This window comes from Sus scrofa, chromosome 1 (assembly GCF_054392235.1).
Source record: "Sus scrofa isolate SSC_HxYL_T2T_F1_AM1 chromosome 1, Sscrofa_HxYL_maternal_Yorkshire_Landrace_v2.0, whole genome shotgun sequence".
NCBI classification, from domain to species: domain Eukaryota; kingdom Metazoa; phylum Chordata; class Mammalia; order Artiodactyla; family Suidae; genus Sus; species Sus scrofa.
Window position 1 is genome coordinate 277,741,356 of NC_139383.1, and position 21,638 is coordinate 277,762,993.

Genomic DNA, 21,638 nt, shown 5'->3' on the forward strand with positions numbered 1-21,638 from the left:
CCAACCTGGGTGTCATGTCCCTTCTCTTGGCCTGAGTTCCCTCACTGGCAGCGTAGGAACAGCAACTCCTTGCAGAGGGACAGGTGCTTTGTGAATCCCACAGTGTGACCCGGGGACTGCAGTCAGAAGCCCCCACTGGCCAGAGAGGGCACTGAAGCACAGGGAGGGGGCACGAGAGACTGAAAGTCACAGTGGAAGACTGGGGTCACACTCGAATGTCCAGAGCCAGGAGCTTTGATCCACGGGCTCTTCGAGGAGTTCCACCAGGGGTCACAGCCCCGCCAGGGCTTGGGCGGGGGGTCCTGGGGAGAGGTGCGTGGAGCACCAGCCCACCTCTGACGCATGGATGGAAGTGGAGGCAGACTTCCATTAGGCTCCAGCATCTTCTCCAGTGATCGCTGTGAGGGGGTCTGGCCACTGGCTGGCCTGGCAGGGTCTGCAGTTAGTGACCCTGAGCACTGGCTGAGCACCTTGCAAAAGTCCCTGGTTCTCCCTTGGTGTTTTTCAGCATCACATGGGGGGACCTGCCTCACGTGCAGAAAGTGCCCTTAGCACGCACTCACCCCTACCCCACCATACCTGATAGTCAAAGGTCCCCGGCTGCTCCCTCAGGTCTTTGGGGGTCCGAAGGTCCTCCAGGCTCTTGGCCTGGCCCAGCGGCTGCAGCGGGACCTCCATGTCGAGGTTGCTGAAGACATCTTCCAGAAGGTCGATGCTGGCGGCGCGGTCAGGTGGAGCTGGGGCAGGGCCCACAGGCTCCCGCGCTCGCTGCTCCGGGCTCTCCGCCTCGTCTCCTGCACTGTCTGATTCCTTGAGTGTCCGGTATGGCTGCGGCCTGGGAGGAGGCAGAGCAGGCTGGATTCTGCCCCTCGGAGCCTCCCAGGGAGGATCAGGCAGTCCCCACCCGGGGAACCTCCAGGCCTCGAGGAAGCCTTGGGACGGGAAAGTGTCCTGGGCTCCTGAGTGTAGGAGTCTGGGCCGAGGCACCCTGAGACCTGGGGCTGCATTGGGTCCTGCTCACTGGGGGGCCTGGGGCAAGTTGCTCTGGCTCTAGCTTGCACTGGGCACCCACTTAGCTTTCCCCCAAACCACAGGCCCACCGCAGAACTGGCTAGTGGGCTCACAAGCCACTCCCACCCCCGCAGCACTCGGGTCCTGGGAACAGCTCACGGGGAACGGAGCCGAGGGAACTCTCCCCAGGATCCTCAGTGGGGACCGTCTTGGGCCTCGGCCTGTGCTGACCTCAGTTCCAGCTCTGGTACCATCTCTTGCTGTGGGATCCTGGGCGAGTCATTTCACCTGAGCCTCAGCCGCTCCCCCATTCCAGAATGCACCCTCCTTGCAGGTGGCGGTGGAGGTTGCACAAGCAAACATGGTGCCCGGTGCCCGGCAGACATGCTGATGCTGTTAACAGCATTCTGTCCATTCATGCATCAAACAAAACCTTGTAGCCGACCCAGGGGTAGGTGACACAGGATGCCTCTTGTTTTCCCTTGTCACAATCCTGAGCCTCGGGGCACCACTGGATACATGAATGGAGTCTAGACAAACCCTGACCTCTAGAGGAGCCTAGGCCAGAGCAACATCCCATTTCTCTAACAATGAGGCTCTGACTCCTGGGTCAGGCACCAACTACCCAAGGCTCCTGGAAAGTGAGAGAAGGGCACCACCTGCTGGTCCCAAAGGCCCACTTACTCGAATCTGGACAGGGGACTGTCAGCAGAGCGAAAGGGCTCAACTAACAGCCTTGACTGTTAGCAAGGACTGCATCAGACAGTACTCTCTCCCTGAAGCCACATAAGCCGCCCAAGAAGTAGGATTCACACCCCCACTTTATAGATGAGGAAGCTGAAGCTCAGAGAGGCTCAGTAACTCACCCTATGTCACACAGTATCTGGCAAGAGGTAGAAATGGAAGCCAATTATGAGAGCCTTCTAAAGTCCCCCACTTGTTCTGACTAAGCCATCTGACCAAGCTCCTCTAACCGAGTTTGGACACAGTGAAGGAAACTAAAAAAAACAGGCTGTGTGCTTTGTACAGTTAAGGAAACAGCATTCTTTGGCAAGAACCCATTTGTTTTAAGACGGTCACTTCCCTTTCGAACACACACACAAGCCCATCCTTTTCCTAGGTCATGGCTCAGGGAGTGAGCATTATTTTACGTAATGAGGGCATCGATTAGTTTAAAAAGAATGTGACCTGCTGGACTCTGCAGAGGGGAGGTCCTTGGACGTCACGCACATGGGGTGCCTGTACCTGCAGGGTGATTTTAAGTTGATGAGCCTTTCTTATTCCAATGATGCTACCTTTATTTTTCATAAATAATAGAAATAATAACTGATATATTAAGCCTGTGATATCACAGACATCATCGCTTAGGACAAGGCTTTTCCTCTAGTTTTAAAGAAGTTTCACTGCACTTGTCAGGTGGCATTTGAAGCTCGGGCGACAATGGCTTAGGCCACTGCTGTTTATAAATGAGGACCTCAGGAGGGGATGGACCTGCTCGTGGTCACAGGTGAGGCAGAAAGGTCCAGAACGCTCCTCCCCTGAAGGGACAGTGGCAGGAGCAGAGCTGTCAGTTTATCAGGTGCCCCAGGAACCCACAGGTCCAGCCCAGGGGGAGGGGCAGAATCCCTCTTCTGTGAACTGGCTGGGAAGGTTCACTCTGGAAGGGCTGCTATGGGTGTGCAGCAAAGGGAAGCTCCCTTCTTTACCTCCTTACAAATAAACACAAACCAAAGCTGTCCCTTTGCTCAATCCCAGCTCTGAAAAGCCTGTGGGTGGAGGGGTAAGAACCAGCAAAGAAAGGAGAGCCACCAAAGCCTGATTCTGAGGGGTGGTTAGAATCTGGTGAACCTTTCTTTTCCCCTCCTTTTCTTTCCTTCTTTTTCTCTCTTTCTTGCAATTTCTAATGAGAGGAAGCTTAGGCTATAAAAAATAATGATAAAAATTATCTTTAAGTCAGGCAGATCAGTAAAACCTTTGGACATGCCATCATTAACACATACTTTCCATATTGGTGACTTTTTTTTTTAAACTTAAAATCTGACCCTCTGCTTTTATGGGTTTCCAAGATATGCTGAGATAAAGGGAGGCTTGGGCAGCAACAACCAGGCTAATTGTAGCCACCAACTCCACTGACAATCAAGTGCATTTTCTCCATAAGGAATGAGACCAACGCTCACACCTTTAGAGCCCCATCACTGTTGTCACCTCACTCCATCGTCACGGCCCCTGTGGAGCTGGCAGAATGAAAGCCCTGAGAGGAGGCACACAGAGGGGGTGTCCATCCTGCAAGCTGGCACCGGGCACCAGAAGGCAGCAGCTCCAGACACCCCTCCCCACACACAAGTGCAAGCAGCACCAGCCTCCCGCTCCCTCCCAAGTGGCCCCGGAGAGTCACCAAGCCGAGCTCAGGGAAATGGAAGGAGGAAGGAGAGACCATTCAAAGGGAGTGGAGAAGAAAAAGCTTTCGGTGAAGCCAGAGCTCGGGCCCTCTTCCCGCTGGCATTCATCATCAGAGGAGTCTTCGGAGAGGAAGACAGCATAGTGTCGCAAGGGCTTTACCAGGCTGGGGCAGAGGGAGACAAGAGAGAAGAGAACAGTTAGGAGGTGCTGCAGGACTCCGCGTGGCGGGGTGGGGAGGAGGCCTGGGGCTCAGTGCCTGGCCCTGGCCTCCTTCTGCCAGCCAGAGTGGAGGCTGCCCGGAGAAGGCCTGACAGGCCCCACGATGGGGAAGCTGGTCCCGAACAGAAAAGAAACTGTGGGTTTGCCACCTGTGTCAGGAGACTTAAATGCACCTATGACCTTGTAATTCTACTTCCACTTAGATAACCCTGGATGTAGCAATAGATTAAGCCCAAAGATGTTCATTAGTGCTATGTTTATAATATTAAAACACGAGACAACCTCAATTTCCACAGCAGAAATCTGGTGAAGTGAATTATGATACAGTTGGCTGAATATTATCCTCCCATTAACTTATAATGTTTATAGAGAAAACCCTGAAAATCAGGATACAGAACTGCAATTATATGGAGTTCCCGTCGTGGCGCAGTGGTTAACGAATCCGACTAGGAACCATGAGGTTGCGGGTTCGGTCCCTGCCCTTGCTCAGTGGGTTAACGATCCGGCGTTGCCGTGAGCTGTGGTGTAGGTTGCAGACGCGGCTCGGATCCCGCGTTGCTGTGGCTCTGGCATAGGCCAGTGGCTACAGCTCCGATTAGACCCCTAGCCTGGGAACCTCCATATGCCGCGGGAGCGGCCCAAGAAATAGCAAAAAAAAAAAAAAAAAAAAAAAAAAAAAAAAAAAAAGAACTGCAATTATATGGCGCTCTCTCTCATTTGCTTGTGAACAACTGCACAGAAAAAAGGCTGGAAGGGCCTACGCCTAAGTGTCATCAAAAGCTAGTAGGTTACAGGTGATTTTTTTTTCCCCTCAGCCTCTTTTTATTTTTGTGGCTCCTACATTTTTTCCAATGTGCATATCTACATCAATAATCAGGAAAAAAAAAAGTTAAAGAAAGTGAGCCAGCAGAGGAGCACTCATGAGAAGGCCCTTTTCTGATTAGCGGCCGCTCTCTGGAGTTTCCCTCAGATGCCTCTTCAGAGAGTCTTTTTCATCTGTGATGTGGAAATTAAATATTCATTGTTATAAAAAATACATCTCCCTTGTCAGCCACCTGTGAGCACCACCTCTATAAACACAAATACACACACAGCCCAGAGAAACTCCTTGCCGGCTCCTATGAATTATACACTGACCAGGGCCCTCGAGAGGTGTGTGCTTGGGAGAGGGAGCTGGACCCCGAAGACCTCGGTTCAAATCCCGGCCCCAGGGCTGCAGCTTGGGCACACAGGCTGGGGAGCGGGCGGCCCACGCCTCTGCCTGGTATAGCCGGCTGGGCAGGCACTGAGGATCCGTGGGGAGGTGGGCTAGCAGGCACAGGGGTACCTGATGGGGGGCTGTCTCCTCTCCCCCTACCCCCAGCTGGAGAAGTCTCCTTTCTTTGCTTTATCTGATACAATTCTTTTTAGGTGTTATTTCAGGAAGGGGAAATATGTCCAAAAAAAGTGCAGGAGAACCAGGGCTGGAGGGTAAGTGAGGGACAGCAGCTGTGCCGGCGGAGGGGGGAGGCCTGCGACGGTGGGTTGTGACCAGTGCACCATCACGCGTGCTAAGCCACTTGTTACACAAGAACACACTGTTCTTTTAGAAGTCCTAGGGCTGTGAGTTCCCCAGTACTGTCACACCCAAATCCTTCATTTCTTCAAATTGTCCCTGGAAGTTTGCCAGGCAACGAGTTTTGTCCTGTACCAAAGGGGAGGGTGAGGCTCAGAGAAGGAAAGCCTCTTGCCCAAGGTTGCACGGCGAGGGGGGACCAGTGCTCCTTCCCTCTCCCAGGCCACCTGGCGGGCTGTCCCGGACTAGAGAGAGCATGGCCTTGGAGGCGCAGTCTCCTCTGGCCCAGGAGAGAAGGCAGAGAGACCCCACCTGCAGAAGGGCGCCCAGCTCCTGCTCAGTCCCCTGGGACATGAAACAAGGCCTAGTAGAAGGGCCACTCTCCACACAGCCTGGAATCCTGTTCTGAATCAGAGTCCTCCTCCCACCTGCAAAGCTGCTGCTCTGAACCTTGATTTTGATGCCATTGGTTGTGCGGTGAGCAAACCCACTGAGTAAAGTGCCAGCAATACTAACGTTCAGACATTTGCAGAATGATTTACTTGCCTGCTTAAACGTGAGGGGGACCCACTCTCACTCGCCAGCTGGACTGTTCTCTTGAGCAGATGGGGGTGCAGGGGGGCAGGCGCCCTGCCTCAGGCTCCACTCTGGGGAGCTCACTGGGCAGGCGGGCGGGTGAAGGCTGCCAAGCCCCAGCTCCGAGCAGGGCCCACCTCTGTGCTCCCTCCCCTCCCTCCCTGCCACCAGCCTGTGCCCTTGCCTGGGGCACTGACTGCCCTTCGCCAGGAAGACTCAGCTCAACTGCACTCCCAGGAGGCCTTCTTGAGCTCCCAGTGGAATTTTCTCCCTAGAAGGAAGTGGCTTCTCCTTGGCCTGCATGGTTTAGCATTTTGTTGATACCACTGACCTGCTGCAATTCTGTTTCTCAAGGGCAGGGGCCTGGAATGCTTTCTTTCTCCCCACCCGCGGTGGCAGCCGGCATGCTGGGGACAAGACACGGCACTCGCCTGTGTCACTCCTCTTCCTGGCACAGGTCCCTCTCCTCAGCTTGTGGCTACACAGCAGTATGAGTGCCCTCTCTCTGGTGTGGAGAAAAGGGGACCCTCCTATACTGTCGGTGGGAACGTAAACTGGTGTAGCCACTATGGAGAAGAGTACGGAGGGTCCTCAGAAAACTGAATATGGAACTACCACAATCCAGCAATCCCACTCCTGGGCATATATCCGGACCAAACTTTCCTTGAAAAAGACACATGCATCTGTATGTTCGCTGCAGCACTATTCACAATAGCCAAGCCATGGAAACAACCTAAATGTCCATCAACAGATGTCTAGACTAAGAAGAGGTGGGACACATACACAATGGAATACTACTCAGCCGTAAAAAAAAAATGAAATCATGCCGTTTGCAGCAACATGGATGAAAGTAGAGATTCTCATACTAAGTGAAGTGAGTGACACGAGATCCTTTATGTGTAGAATCTAAAGTATGATACAAATGAACTTACTTACAATACAGAAACAGACTCACAGTCACAGAAAACAAAACTATGGTTACCAAAGGGGGAAAAAGTGTGGGGAGGGCTAAATTAGGAGTTTGGGATCAACGCAAACACGCTACTATATATAAAATAAACAAGGACCTACTGTAGAGCACAGGGAACTACAGTCAACCCCACAATAAGACATAACAGAAAAGAATAGGAAAAAGTACACACACACAAAACTGAGTCACTGCTGTGCACCAGTAACTAACACAGCATTGTAAATCTACTGTATTTCAGGAAAGAAAAAAAGAATGTTCCCTCTCTGAGCTCCCCATCTCTCTTCTGAGATGCTGAGACTTGCAGAATGGGACCCTGTGTAGGGGTGAGGGTGTTAGATATACAGAGGTAGGCAGGAGTCTCAGAAAAATGTTTTAGATAATATCCACGAACAGGCACTGTGCCAGGGGCTTTACATACGTTATTTGTAAGCTCCCAATGGGAAGCAGGAAGGCGTCAGGGTACAGATTTTATAGAAGACGAGACTGTCATTAGTCATCCATCCACCCGTATGTCCATCCATCCATGCACCCAACCGAGAGGCACCTCCTGAATGCTCGTAGTGAGCAGACCCAGTGCTAGCTGAGCACTGGGACCACTGGGGAAGGGAAGAGGTGTGACCAGGCCCCCGGCTGGGAAGTGAGGGGCAGGGAGGCCAGTCCAGGGCCCTCTCCTTCCCGTCCTCTGGGCTGGTGCTACATGTGCATGAGGGAGACCTGTGCCTCTGCTTGGGTCAGACTGAATGAGGCTTTAGGTGGCCCTCAGGTCCATTTTGAACGCCTTGCCAATACCCACCCGAAGACAGCAACCCCCCCACCCCCGCCAGCTGTGACAGGAAAGCAGAGAGCACAGCAAGCGTGTTAGGTGAACACCACTAAACCTGCCGGCAGCGTCTGGATTCACATGAGAGCAAAGAGCCTTGATGCTGGACTGGACCTTGGCTTTGATCAGGCTGCCACAGTTCCCGTGGCTGTCAAAATCCAGCGCTTCCCACGCAGGCACTTAGGGGTGAGTAGGGGGCAGAGAGGGAGCCTCAGTTTCCAGCTCACCGCTTCCCTCTCTCCAGCTGGGTCTTCTGGCCCGGTCGGGCCGGTTGGGCTCGGCTTTAACAAGAGGCCCAGGGTGTCTCTTGGACGCACCACCCATCTCTCGAAGGCGATGGAGCACCCAGGTGAGAGCTCTGCCATGTTGTGCGGTCGGTTTGTTCAGGTCTAGGCTTTGGGCCACATGGATGACGACGATGACACTAGCAGTGTGTCCATTTAGCAGGCTAAATGCTGTCTGTACAGTTTCTCATTAATTACTTATCACATCCTCATTTTGCAGATAAAGCAGCCAAGGCTCAGAGAGGGGGAGTCACTTGCCCAGTATCACACAGCAGCTAAGGGTAGAGCCAGGAATCTGGATGTGCCTCACTCTAAACCGATTTGTGATCCTGCCTCTTCAGTTGCGTGGATCTGAAACAATGAAATAAGGGGTAGGGTGTTTCCCCTTCCATTTTTGATAAAAGGTGAGATTTCAAAATGAACTTATTTAAATTCTCTGCTCATGTTCTCCCATGAAACATACAGTCAGATATTTGTCAGAGATAAAGGATGAGCCGTCGAATACTTCCAGGTTTAAATTTTTTATTAGCTTAAGGCAGAATATGAAGAAAAAAAGTGTACCTCTTCCCTCATTAACCCAATTCAGCTACTACCCTGCAGTCTGCCACCCACCACTTGCCTGGATTTTATTATACACAAAGAGCTGTCTGCGAAAAGGCAGGTCGTGGCGAACTTGGCTACTCAGCGAGGGCTGCCGGAGTCTTGGCGAGAAAGAAAGGCCCGCTGTCCATCACGCTCAGACCCCATCATCTCCCACGGCTGCTCCCGCCTCTGCCCACCTCATCTCGGCGCGGAGTTCCCATGCAGATGACTCCCCGAGCCCTTTCTAATGTTTGGTTTAACGTGTCGCTGGCTAGCGCGCGTGTGACAGTGGTGACAGGCGCGGCTGTTCCTTTTTAAATACCATGTCAGAGACACAGCGTCAGGAAGCAGGGACGTGCTCTGTGGCTCTCTGCTGCGCCGGGATCGCACGGGCTTATTTTTTAATGAGGAAGATCTGCATCTCGAGAGTTTTTTTCATGTGTCACATCGCGTGGACAAATCAGCAGCACGTCACGCTGGCCCAAAATGAAATGCTGACAAATGTAGATATTTCAAATTTAATTGACATTTAAATGCACTTGAGATAAAGAAGGGAAAAAATCAGCAAGGACTTGGTCTCTGGAGGTAACGAGGGGAGCTGGTGATCATTTTTTAAAGGATCATTTCACTCCAGCACAAAGGATCTTCGCTTTTAAACGTCTTGGTGTCCCTTGATTACAAGGCTCCTGTGGGGCTGATGAGCGGGGACAGGCCCCAGGATGAAGCCCATCTGTCCAGCCTTCTACCATCCCCTACGTGCCAGCCAAGGACCTCGGGAAAGTCATTTTACCTCCCTGAACCTTGGTTTCTTATCTGTAAAGTGGGTTCTCCAGCCCTCCTGTGAGTCTTTTTTTTTTTTTCTTTTCCTTTCTGTCTTTTCTAGGGCCACACCCGCGGCATATGGAGGTTCCCAGGCCAGGGGTCCAATTGGAGCTGTAGCCACCGGCCTACGCCAGAGCCACAGCAATGCAGGATCGAGCTGCATCTGCAAACTACACCACAGCTCACGACAACGCCGGATCCCCAACCCACTGAGCGAGGTCAGGGATTGAACCCGCAACCTCATGGTTCCTAGTCAGATTTGTTAACCGCTGCGCCACGAAGGGAATTCCTGTCCTGTGAATCTTGAATGAAAACACTTGCAAAGGGCTTCTCCTGGTGCCCTGTGTATGTTCAGTCACTACCCATAGACCACAGTCTCCTGCCGGCAAATAGTTTCTGGGCCCCTTCACCGTGTGTAGGGTCTCCCTAGGTGTTCAAGGGCGAATAGGGTGGTTCCTGCCTTTGAAGACCGTCCCAGTCAAGGTTACTGGTCCCCAGCTGGGCATGTCACAGGACATCAGGATCTGAGAGCACCCTGCCTGCAGACTCTGCGTATCCCACCCCCCCCATCACCTGACATGGGGCCACGGTCCAGAGCGAGCCTTAGCACGTGCATGGGTGAAAGCAGAGAAGGGCTCTGAAGCAAGTGAGTGGGGTCTCTGGGGGAGACAAACTTGGTGCAGGACCCACGAGAAAGCCCTGGAAGCTGCACTGAGGCTATTCCCTGTGTGGCCCATTGCAAGGCCGGGGCTGTTCCCAGGCAGAACTGGAGAGAGATATGGGAACCTGCAGGATGAGGGATCTTTGTCCCCTGTGGCACGTGAATACCCACTGAGAGATGTGTCATGAGAGACTCACTGTTGTAATGAGTCATCATCACCAATGAGAAGGCGTCTTCCTGTCAGGTGGGGACAGGTGAACGTGAGGCCAGGTCCTTCCCACCCCACTGGGAACTTGCTCTGCCAGCGTGCAGTTGTGGGGTGGGCCAAGACTCCACTTGGGAGGTGACACAGGGCTGAGCTTTTAATTGTGGGTCCAGCAGGGGCTGCACAATGGCTTGGAGGTGGAGGAGGGGGCATGGGGCATGAGGCTGGGGTGAGGGTTTCAAGAGAAGAGGGAGGTGGGACTGGCAGGGAGGGACCAGGTGGTGCAGGGCTTTGCACTGGCGTGAGGACTGGAGGTCATGTGCAAGGTCAGGGGTGATGCGGGGGCTGGGAAAGCATCAGGGGGGCCTTATTGGCTTTCCTAGCCTGATTGCCTTCTCTTGAGTTGGTTGTGCCTTTGCCTTTCCAACCTACATTCATCCATCCACCTAATTAGCAACCCATCTCTCTCTCTCTCTCTCCATCCATCCATCCATCCATCCATCCATCCATCCATCATCCATCCATCCTCCTTCCTCTCTCCCTCCCTTCATGTGAGAAAGCAGTGGATGCGGATGTGGAGCCCAGCAGACCCGGGTGTATGTGCGAGACTCAGGGCAGGTTATTCCACTTGTTAAAGCTTTGGCGCCCCGTGGCTGAATGCGCTAACAATGCTTTCATTGTGAAGACTTTTGGGGAGCAGGGGAGGTTAACCAAGGTGACAAATGTCAAAGTACTGGGCCAGAAACTGGCACCTGGAAAATGATGATGTGGAGTCTGGGATGGGGAAGGTGCTGGTTGGGATGGTGAAGCCTTTCAGAGGAGACGGAGCTTATTAACATCTTGAGGATGGGGCACATTTTCCAAGGGCATCCTAGAGGCTTGGCTCTGTAGCTGGAACTAAGTCCCCTTATGGCGACAGCTCCTGGGAAAGTCCCTCCTTCTGAGTTGCAGCGGAAGTGGCTGGAGACCAGGGCTGCCGTGTTCTCTGGGGCTGCTGCAACTCTGTGGCAGCTCCTGCTCTTCCAGTCTGGGTTCAGGCTCCATGCCTGGCTTCTGGCTTGGCTTTGTCTCCAGACCCAGAGCCCACCGTTGGAGGGGGTAGGGGCCCAAATCAGGGCAGGAACCTCTCACCTTGCTTGATGGGTCTGCATCCTTCTGCCTGGTGTCCTGGCAGCTTGCCAGCAAGGTAGTGCCCATTCCACTGCCCCTGTCCCCTGGGGCCCACAGCCCAGGGCCCAGCTGGCCTCTTGGAGACTTGCTCCCAGGGAGGATCACAGTTTTGGTTCTTAGAAAGGCAGGCCGGGCAGATGGTAATCACATGTGGCACATAGCAGGTGCTTTTACATGTTTTGGGTTTTTGTTTTTTTCTTTTCTTTTTAGGGCCACACCTGAGGCATATGGAAGTTCCCAGGCTAGGAGTCGAATCGGAGCTGCAGTTGCTAGCCTATGTCATGGCCACGGCAACGTGGGATCTGAGCCGCATCTGCAACCTATTCCACAGCTCAAGGCAACGCCCGATCCTTAACCCACTGAGTGGGGCCAGGGGTTGAACCTGTATCCTCATGGATACTAGTCCAACTCATTACCGCTGAGCCACAATGGGAACTCCTCTTTACACGTCTGTCATTGTTAACTGACACACTCCCTCATCTCTAGGGTGCTGGGCTCTAAGCTTCAACCTGCCCTCAGTGACTCTTTTGCTCACACATTCAGTAAATATCCCTGAGCAGACATGGCGAGGCTCTGGTCTGGGAGTTGAAGAGTCAAAACTGGAGTCACACGGCCCTGCCCTGTTCCCAGATGACCAGATGTGTGAGCTGTGTGTGGATGGGAATTGTGGGCTTGGGGGAGAGGGAGGGTGCCGTTCATGGGGGAGGGGGACTGTCAGATGGTGAGGCTGCAGCAGTCACTGCTGACAGGAATCCTGTGGGCAGTTTCCCAAATCGTGTTCTTTGGGATGTTACCAGGCACTGCATTAAAAAAAAAAAAAAAAAAAAGGGCAGAGACTTGCTCAAGGTCTCAGATTGGCAGTCACCCTCAGGGCAGCCCTGGGCTGTGTAGGAGGGACAGGGGCTCTGGTTGTGACCCTCAGCTAGGGCGGGGCTGAGCCCAGGTCTCAGGAGACAGAGGAGGGGTGGGGACAGAGGGCAGCAGGCCGCACATCACCCGCCAGAGCACGTGTGCAATGGGCCTGAAGAGATATAGTCGTAAAGTGTTCTGAGACCTGATCTTTGGGCAGCGCTCTCACTAAATGCTTCTGGCAGTTTCTTCTGATCTTATTTTAATCTTCTGGGGCTTTGGGTGCTGGGGTCACACAGTGCAGCTCAGATGAGCGGACTCTCCAAGTCCCTGAGCAGCGTGGGCTGGCCGCCCGGTGTACACACTGTCTGCCCAGCCAGCACAGCCTGCAGAGGCTCTCCGCGGCCAGAGGCTTTCTAACACCAGCCACATGTTCTTCGGGGTCTCTCAGATTCCCGGGGGTCCACAGCAATGATGGGAGTGTAAAGTGGTATAATTCTTTCAGAAAGTTATTTAGCAACACAGAGCAGAAGTCTGCCTATGAGACTCGTTAAGGGTTGGGCTTTGGCGTCAGAGACATGCTTGAAGCTCAGCTCTGCCATCAGCTAGCTGTAGGATCGAGGGCAGAGACCACCTCCCCGAGTCGCAGCTACTTCCTCTACAAAATAGAGCTAATGGTACCTACCCCTGTCCCCAGATTTCTCACAAGGAGTCAATGAAATAATGACTGTAAGGTGCTTAGGATGCAGCGCTCGTTTATGATAGTTCTTATAATGACATAAAACAAGAAACAACTTAAACAAGGAGAGTTACTCGGGCATTTTTCATATTTGTAAGAACCTGCAACAATCTACAATCTACCCATATGAGGGGCATGGTAGGCACGTGTGCGTGTGCACACGCACGCACGCACGCACACACACACACACACACACACACACTGGGATCTCCTGCGGTCACCAACAGGACTTTCAAGGACAAGGAACAAGTCTGTGCTATAGGATATTGCAAAGACACTGGAGGCTCTGAAAAATATATCTAGAAAAAAGGCCAGACAGGAATCTGCAGAAATGCTAATAAGTAGTTGAACTAACGTAATGGGAATCAGAATAAACTGTCTCTTTCCCCTAACTTCTAGATTGTCTGTCAGACTGTTGGGTAATTTGTACAAACAAACAAAATTACTGGAAAAGAGTAGATTTTTGCATGAATCTGGCGAGAGAAGTGACAGGGCAATGGTTTAGGGGCCCCTGGTGGCTGAATCTGGAACATTCTTATTGAGCACAATGAAACTCTTGATAACCAGCCTGCAGCCCGTCAAGACTCAGGTGACTGGAGGGTATTCTGTGTGTCACCTTTTGAGGACAAGGTGTGATGGAAAGAGCTTGAGCTCAGCACGTCTCAGATCCACACTGAGTGCAAACCTTTCCTCATTACCACTCAGAAGACAGCCCTACCCTTCTGGTTCGTGCGAAGGTTTTACAAGGTGGGGGCTGTTTGTAACTACTTCCCCCTGAACTCGCAGCTCTCATGGCAGTGGACGAAAGAGAGAGAGAAGCATTTGGGGACCGGTAGATCAACCTCTGCCTTTGGCCCCTGTCTGCTCACTGGGTGAGGTCCTGAGGGGGAGGCATGCTGAGCACAGTGCTGCCTTTTGGAGCTTGTTATCGGTTCTTTCTAAGCCTGCGTCACATGGGAAGGTGCCCTCTATCTGGCCGTCTGAAGGGAAATTAAGCTGGGGCCCACACCTAGTGAAACACCCAAAGCCCACCTCGAACAGGTGGGGACCTGTGACCTCACTGCCCACTGCGGCCGCCCTCTTCCTCACCACTCAGAGCGGCCTACTGTCATAATCTGCTTCTTAACAAAAAAACCTGGACGGTGCAGAAGAAAGGGCGAGGCCTGTGACACCAGACGGAAGACCTCTCCATTTGCCAGCCCTGAGACCTTGGGCAACTTATGGAAAGTCTCTCTGGGCCTCAGTTTCCCATCTGTTAAATGGGAAAGCCACCACCTACCCTTTACAACCTCCAGAGATGTTCAGTAAATGTTACTTCTCTTTCCTTCTCAGATAGAAACCCTCTGGCCCCAGTGAACACTGCTTCCCCGGCTGGAAGGGGACTGAACAGTTCCGGTTCCCAACTAGAGGGAGCCCGAGAGGAAGGTGACGTGCGGAGCCAGTCACCTTGGGCCATGGAGCCGTCTCTCTGGGCAGAGCCAGGCTGACAACGGACCCCCGTGGACAGCAGAGTGTCATTGAGAGAATGAAACTGAGCAGCATTTGAAGTCCTGGCCCTGCCACTCTCTGACTGGATGACCCTGGGACACTGGTTAATACATTTTCCGAGCCTGAGTTCCCACTCTGAGGAAGGGGAAATGGATTCCAGCCTAAGGGGGTCTGGCGCACCAGAAATGCTCCACTGTCCTTGCCGTGATTGACCTGGCCTCTGACCCCCAGCCCATGCTGTCTGACCTCTCCTAACCCTCTTATCCTAGGGGATCCTCGGGGCACACCATCAGCCCCGTTTTGAATAATAACGACGGTAGCTGATACTTCTCGAGGAGAAACGGTCACTGAATAGTAATTAGCTAATGTTAATTGAAAAACAGAGGGAATGTTCTCCATGGAAATCTTCTTTTCCAATTGCCATCAAATGGGTTTATGGGGCTAGACACCCACCTTTGATTGGAAAGAAAATTTGACAGGAAAAATTTTATTTTGGGAAGATGCAAGCAAACAAAACTCAGCACTGGGATTCTCCTTAGGGCCTCTTTTAGAAATCCTATGACGCTCATACCTAGGAGGTTTTTTGAAGGCGTGTGCTGAATGAAAGGATGTGAGAAGGGACAGATGGACATGGACTCTGAAGGAAGAAGCAGACTTCGACGGATGGACTGGCCAGAGAGCTGCCGGTGGTGCTACCAGGTCTGGGCGAATCCCAGGCGCTGAGATGCTGAGCTGGAGCCGGAGGCTGTGGGGACCATCTCAGTCTTAATCAGCTCCATCTTGCTGTCTACAAAGTTAATTATTTAATGTGCTTTTCGGAAGTGAGGGTTGGGGCAAGAAGTCAGGAAGAAGACCGAATCTTTTCCTCAACTTCAAAGATCCTCCGTCTCTTTCTGCTGCCCCAACCCTCTCAGTTTCTGATGCACTTTGACATTCCCAGTGGAGACAAAGATCCATGATTCAAGAAAGTCCAGTCCAGATTAAAGGGCCGGGCCCCGAGTCCGTGTGCCCCACCCCAAACCATGGGCAACGGAGGCCCATTAGGATGAGGCTCCGTCCGCTGGCTTGTCTTCTCGTGTCTCCCAACGCAGTGCTGACAGATTGGTGGGGCTGGTTTCTCCCCCCTCCCCAAAACAATATTTTATGAGGAGTCTGTTTTATTAAAATATTTTCCGCTGGATGCTTCCTGTGTTTCAAGAAGTTGGTCTTGCCAGCTGGAGCTGATGACAGTTGAGAAAAACACATTCAAGTGCTGTTGTGACATGGCATTTGGAAGTGGAGGAGCACAACGGGGGGTGGGGGGTGTGTGCGGAGAGAAGGCAGCCTGGGAAGAGATGCTGGAAAACACCCGGGTTGCACCAGAAATGTCACGGGTGTTACAGGAGAACGGCCCTGCCCCCCACATTAAAAAATGTGAACAGAACTCTCAGAATGATGCCCTAAAATATACGGCCCTGTCTCCTGGGGGACCTGGGTCACTGTTACATGTGATCGCAGAGAACCCGTCATTTGTTTTCTAGCGCTGCCGGTTTGCCAGCCCACTAGACTAGCGCCCCCCCCACCCCCCGGCCCCACCGGTTCATTTTAACCCCAACTGTTTCCCGAAAAGAAATCTAAAACAAGGCGTACTGCAAAAATGACAACAACAACAACAACTCCACAAAAAGTGGCACTGACGGTTCTGGTAATCACCAGAATGATGGGGTTGCCAGACACAGGCTCGTTGCACACACCAATGATGCGACCCGCTAGCACTGGGCTAGAAAAGCAACAGTGTAAATAAAGGTGGTGAGGAAGCCCAAGCTCTCTAATCGGGACCCCGGCCACCACACGGGTGACGCGCTTCTGGAGGCGGGGAAGTGTTGTTGGTCCGGGGTGTCTGGGGGGCGATGCAAAGATGACCTGGATTTGCATTTCAATATCTACAGGCCCATGACCCTGTGTCCCAGCACGGTGTCTAAAACACGTCGCCCAGTTTTAAAGAGGTGGCTGTAAAGAAGAGTGACTGATTTCATCCCCCTAAGGAGCAATCTTTGGGATCTGAGGCCCTCTGAAGCCATGTGGCATTTTCTCCACAAGGGGGCAATCATAATCCATGCCAGGGAAAGAGGTACACCAGTCCCCCGGTCCTATTGTGCAGAGCAAAAGTTAAACCGACACCCGAGTTCGGCAGCCCTCTCTCCAAATTCTGCATCACCAAGCATCTCTCAGGACACAGAGACACACAGACACACACAGGCTTGAGAACTGCCCAGGCTGGTTCTGCAATGACGCAACAGTCTCAGTGGTACCACACTGTCAGCGGGCGTCCTGGGAGGCTGAAATGGACCAGAAGCCGAGTCAGGCCACAGCCTGACAACTGGGAATCACTTCTTCCTTTGGGCTCTTCTTCTGGCTAGGACCTGCCCCTTTCCTTAACTTCTTTCCCTGAGAACTTCCCTGAAAATGGGGTGGACACAAGAAGCATTCCCCTCTTCACCCAAGGGATGTCAGGGTCCCAGGGGCAATTTTTTTGGTTCCCCCGACAACCCTAGACCTTGATGGATTCATGATCTTTTTTCAAGGCCTCACGGGAGGCCAGTGTGCAGCTTCTGGGTTATCTGGGCAGAGCCCATGGGCTGTGTGCCTTGGGGACGGACGCTCTGCATCCCTAGGATGGGCGACAGCTCTGGAGTCATCTGCTTTAAGGCCCTCCCAACACCCCCCCCCGCCCCCGCACAGAGACAGCTCAGTTTCTCCACAGTCTGTCCACCTGCCTCATCACTCGCCTCATCTACCCAGCGAGTGACTCTAAGCCAGGCCCTGCCCCGAGGAACTCTGGTCCCAAGGGGAGGCAGGAAAGCAATCATTATAAACTAAAAGCTAAGGCACAGGTGAGCAAAGGTGCTGGGGGGATGGGGCAGTGGATGAAGACAGTCCTGTGTGGCAACCGAGCTCTGGAGATGTCCAGCAGCCCAGACCCAGGAAGGTGGGAGCTCTCGTTAAATAGGCTGCCCCCTCACCCGGGTTCCTAACTCCCGCTCACCCTCCTGAAAAGGGCCCGGAACCTTTCTCTGAGCTTGTCTGAGTACCGCCTGGGTGTCATCACTCAAAACCCAGCCCGGGTGCCCAGCTCCCTGGCCTCTGGGGAGCCTCCCGCTGGAGTGCCAACTGCCAGCACAATGGACACTGAAGATCAAGCCCTGCTCCCCAACTGACCTCTTTGCGAAAGACCCGCCTGGGGCTCAGGGAAGACTTTCAAAGGCTGGGCTGCCGCGTGGGCTCCGGCAGACAGAGGGGAGGGGAGCAGCGGGGTACTCACTGTTCGGGGCTCGAGACAGACGTCCTCCGGCCTTCCACTGTGATGTTGCTCTTCGGTCTCTTTACGACACGCGGCCGAGGAGGGCGCACCTAGAACGGGCACAGGGCTGAGTTGGAAGAGCCATAAAGGGACAGTCTCAAGATGCAGAGAAGAGGCCCTGAAACAAATGCTGAGGGACTGCCACAGTATAGGCTCAAAGGCTCTGCTTATCATGGAGATGTGGCCTTTGAATTCCGCCTGACACGGGAACTAGAATTCGTGGCCTACTCATGGGCAAGGCTCTTCTGAGGGGCTGGGTTTCCTCATCTGCAGCTGGGGGATGGTTCCACCTGCCTCCTCGCGGGGCTGCCCGTGGGGGTTCAGTGAGATACTGTCCCTACGGGACCTGGAACAAAGAGGTCTTCACTAATGCCAAGTCCTGCTTGCCTCCTGGCACTGGGAAACCAATTTGGTGGAACGGAGAGGTTTCACTCAGACCTTGTTTTTAGGGTACATGTGCTTATTTTGTTCCTTTTACAACTGAATTACAGGATGCTTATTCTCCCCCACCCCCGTGTATAGCAAACACTAACGGCATTAGAGGGCCAATAACAATCTTCCTTCTTCCTACTGTACAGCACAGGAAACTAAATCCAATCCCTTGAGATAGACCGTGATGGAAGATAATATGAGAAAAAGAATGTGTGTGTGTGTATGTGTGTATGTGTATATATATATATATACATATGACTGGGTCACTTTGCTATACAGCAGAAATTGATACAACACTGTAAATCAACTATACTTTAATTTAAACAACTAAAACAAAATAGAAAACAACCACAAAAACCCTCAAACAATCCTCCTTCTGCTGCCCCAGACATCCCTGTCCAGTCCTTCTGAGCAGGGCTCAGCCTGAAAGTCACACAGCCTGTGTGGCTACTGCACTCGCCGCGTGGACCTGGCCCGAGGGTCGGAGGTGGGTGTATTTGAGAGTGAAGTACATAGCTTCCCAATCCACAGCCAGGCTGCAGCGAGAAGGTGGTTTTCTGTGTTTTGTTTCCTGACCTGCAGCCTCTGGAAAGCCAAGACCAGGGACCCTATGCAAAGACACCCTCCTCTCCCGCCAGAGCCGTGATGAGAGTTAGGCTAAGAATACTCATTTGGTCCAGTGAACATTACCCGGCTTTAAATACGGCACCGTCTTCTCTGAACAACGCCGGAAAGGGGCTGGAGAAAGGGAAGAAAGCCTATCTGCGAATTTTGTGGCCAGTAAAAATACCCAGCATGGGAGGCTGCTCTCGCTCTGCAGGTGAGGGACCACGGCAGGAGACGGTGCAGTTGCTGAGGTCAGCGCACAAGACGGGGAAGGAGAGTCCACACAGGCCGCCCTCTTCCCCACACCCCTCCCCCAACCCTGCGGTGGTGGGTGACACAGCACAATGGCTGCTGAACACACTATAGAAGTTGGCTGCATGAAAGGCAAGTCTCTATAGAATCTCATCAAGCCCGCAGGTCTCTGCACAGCCGATCTAACCGAAGTTTTTCCCATGGAGTGGCCAGTCTGATCTCAGCCCAGTTTGGCAAATGAGAGGTGTGGTCAAAGCCAAGTGCATCCCACCAAACTCTCTGTCTTCAGCGGAATGACCGTGAGGGTCCAACACGGTGAGGTAGGGGAAGCACCTGCACAGGGTCTGCACACAGTGGGGGCTCCATAAACACGCATCTTGCTTCTCTGTCCTCATCAATAACAAAAGAAAGATGGGGGTGGGCTGGGGTGGGGGTGTCTCTGAACGAGAAGATGGGATTTGTGATGGTCTTACCCTTGTCTGGCACCCTGCTCAGTGCTGTTTATAGTGATCCCTCAGCAAGGTTTTTAGAAACAAATGAAGGTTGCTGCTTGGAATCTAAGGAGTGTGCAATAATGTTGCTATTATCATCATTGCTATTAGAACATGGCCTGCCACAAAGCGGACAGCCAGCCACCCTTTGCTGAATAAATGAGTGTCTCTATTTCCCCGCCTGTGCTAACCCTGAACTGGTTTCCCAGCCCAGAGCCACACTCCTCTCGCAGCTGGTAAACAGGATCACCTGGTTTGCACCCGACTTTGCACCACAAAGGGGGTGTGCCCTTGGGGCAGTGTGGCCCTGTCCCCCCATCCTGCCCCCACAGAGGTCCTGGGTAGGGGCTTCGGGAAGGTCAGACATTAAGGCCTGTCAGCCTGTCCTCGCCCACAGCTGCTCCTTGGTACAATAGAGGCGGGTTAGGAATGTGAACTTGTGGCTGAAATGGGGGGATTAAGTTTGTGGCAACTTCAACTGAACTTGCAACGTGGTGAAACATGGGGAAAAAGAACAACAGAGCTAATTAGACGAGCTGAGCTGTCAGAGTGCCGCTGAATGGCTCAGCGCCAACAAACAAAAGGAATGGGTTGGCAATCAGCAGGATCGATGGAGAAGACTGCTTCATTAGGGATGATAAACCAGACAGAGCAGGGAGAGGGAGGGGCTGGAGGGGGAGGGAGGCAGTGAAGGCGGTGGTGGGGGGGAGCCCAGAGACGGTCACCCGCGCAGCTGCAGACACACCCAGCGTCACACACATCTGATTGGTGTGGACAAAGCAGACACAAAATTAGACGCATGGACAGACAACCACCCAGAGACACGGAGAGGCCTCAAGATGCCAACATACCCACAGTCTCACAAAACGCACTCACAGAGGCATGCACAGGAGGAGAAGGCACGTGCTTGAATCTCTCTCTCTCTCTCTCTCTCTCTCACACACACACACACACACACACACACACAGCCACAGACATACAGCTAGAGCCGCAACCAGGCACAGATACACAGAGACAAAACGGTTTAATTAAGCCCGAATCACAAGACGATGCAGACAACTGGCCCGTCATATTTCAGCGATCACATCCATCTTTCTGGGGTGCTCAGGAAAGGTGGGGGCTGGGGATGAGGGAAGAAACCACAGGCACACACAACAGCGACTGGCCCCACCAGGGCTGGGATCCCAGCAGCGCCGGGGAGAAAATGCTAAACAGGGATTTGGAGCTCTGTTCAAGGGGGACTTGAGGGGAAAGTTGGGAAACCAGCCAATTCCCCACCGGATTTAAAACCTGAGAAATCTAAGTCGGCAGGGTTAAATGTGTATTGAATACAAAAGCACCGAGTACATTTGATTTTAATGGTGAGCAAGAAATAATAAATACAGAGCTTATAAAGCGCTTCGCATGCGGCCGACCACAGCCTGCCTCTCCCCTGCTCGCCCCAGCCCACTCCCCTGAGTCCACCAGACACTGGCAAGGCTTTCTTCTGCTCTTGCCTTTTTCTCCTTTTTCAAAAGAAAACCTAAATCCTCTGGTCACATCTGAACTCCGGCCACAGGTGCCGGGGTACAAAGCTCCTTCCAGAAAGGCTGAATGACCAGCCCCCAGCGCCTCCCCCCGGAGGGGGTGCAGATGGCCACACTCCTGCCCAGAACATCCGCAGCCAAGTGACCTGGTGAAGCCGGGTTAGGGACCAGTGGCTCTGGACATGGGAGCCTGTCAGGCCGTCTTTTCCGAGGCCCTTGAGGGGCTCCATGAGCCATGTCTCCCTGGTTCACCCCTAGTGCGCACTGGTGCCCACTGCAAATACGTGCATGAGTGCGCTCGGAGTAAACAGACCCTGGGGCACCAGGGAACGCGAGGCCCTGAAAGCATAAAACTAGGGCTCCCAAATTAGTCCCACAGTGACCCTGCCTGGCAGAGGGTGTCTGGATGGGCAGAACTCGGATTCTATACCCACTGCTTGCCAGGGACTGTGCTGGGCACTACACACAGATGACCTCATCACCCCATCAGGTAGGTATTGCTAAACCCATTTTATAGATGATGAAACTAAGGCTCAGAGAAGGTATGCGTCTGACCCGAGGTCACACAGCCAAGAAGTGGCCAAGCTGGGACTCAAACCAGGACAGGCCTCGCTGATTTCAGGCCCAGGAGAAGTGGTTT

At 53.0% G+C, this 21,638-nt stretch overlaps 1 protein-coding gene across 50 annotated transcripts in view; it reads right to left on the minus strand.

Moving 5' to 3' along the window:
• DENND1A (DENN domain containing 1A) overlaps positions 1–21,638 on the minus strand; it is a 520,477-nt gene that overhangs the window by 3,507 nt on the left and 495,332 nt on the right. For 25 of the 50 annotated variants that reach the window (XM_084995669.1, XM_084995630.1, XM_084995614.1 and 22 more), the window contains 3 exons: positions 17,653–17,741; positions 3,446–3,574; positions 580–835 (listed from right to left, as the gene is read on the minus strand). In XM_084995669.1, coding sequence (XP_084851795.1) covers positions 580–835; positions 3,446–3,574; positions 17,653–17,741 — 474 coding nt within the window. Of the gene's footprint in view, positions 1–579; positions 836–3,445; positions 3,575–14,822; positions 16,670–17,652; positions 17,742–21,638 lie in introns of those variants that run through there. The other 25 variants (XM_084995758.1, XM_084995751.1, XM_084995711.1 and 22 more) reach the window with 2 other exon arrangements.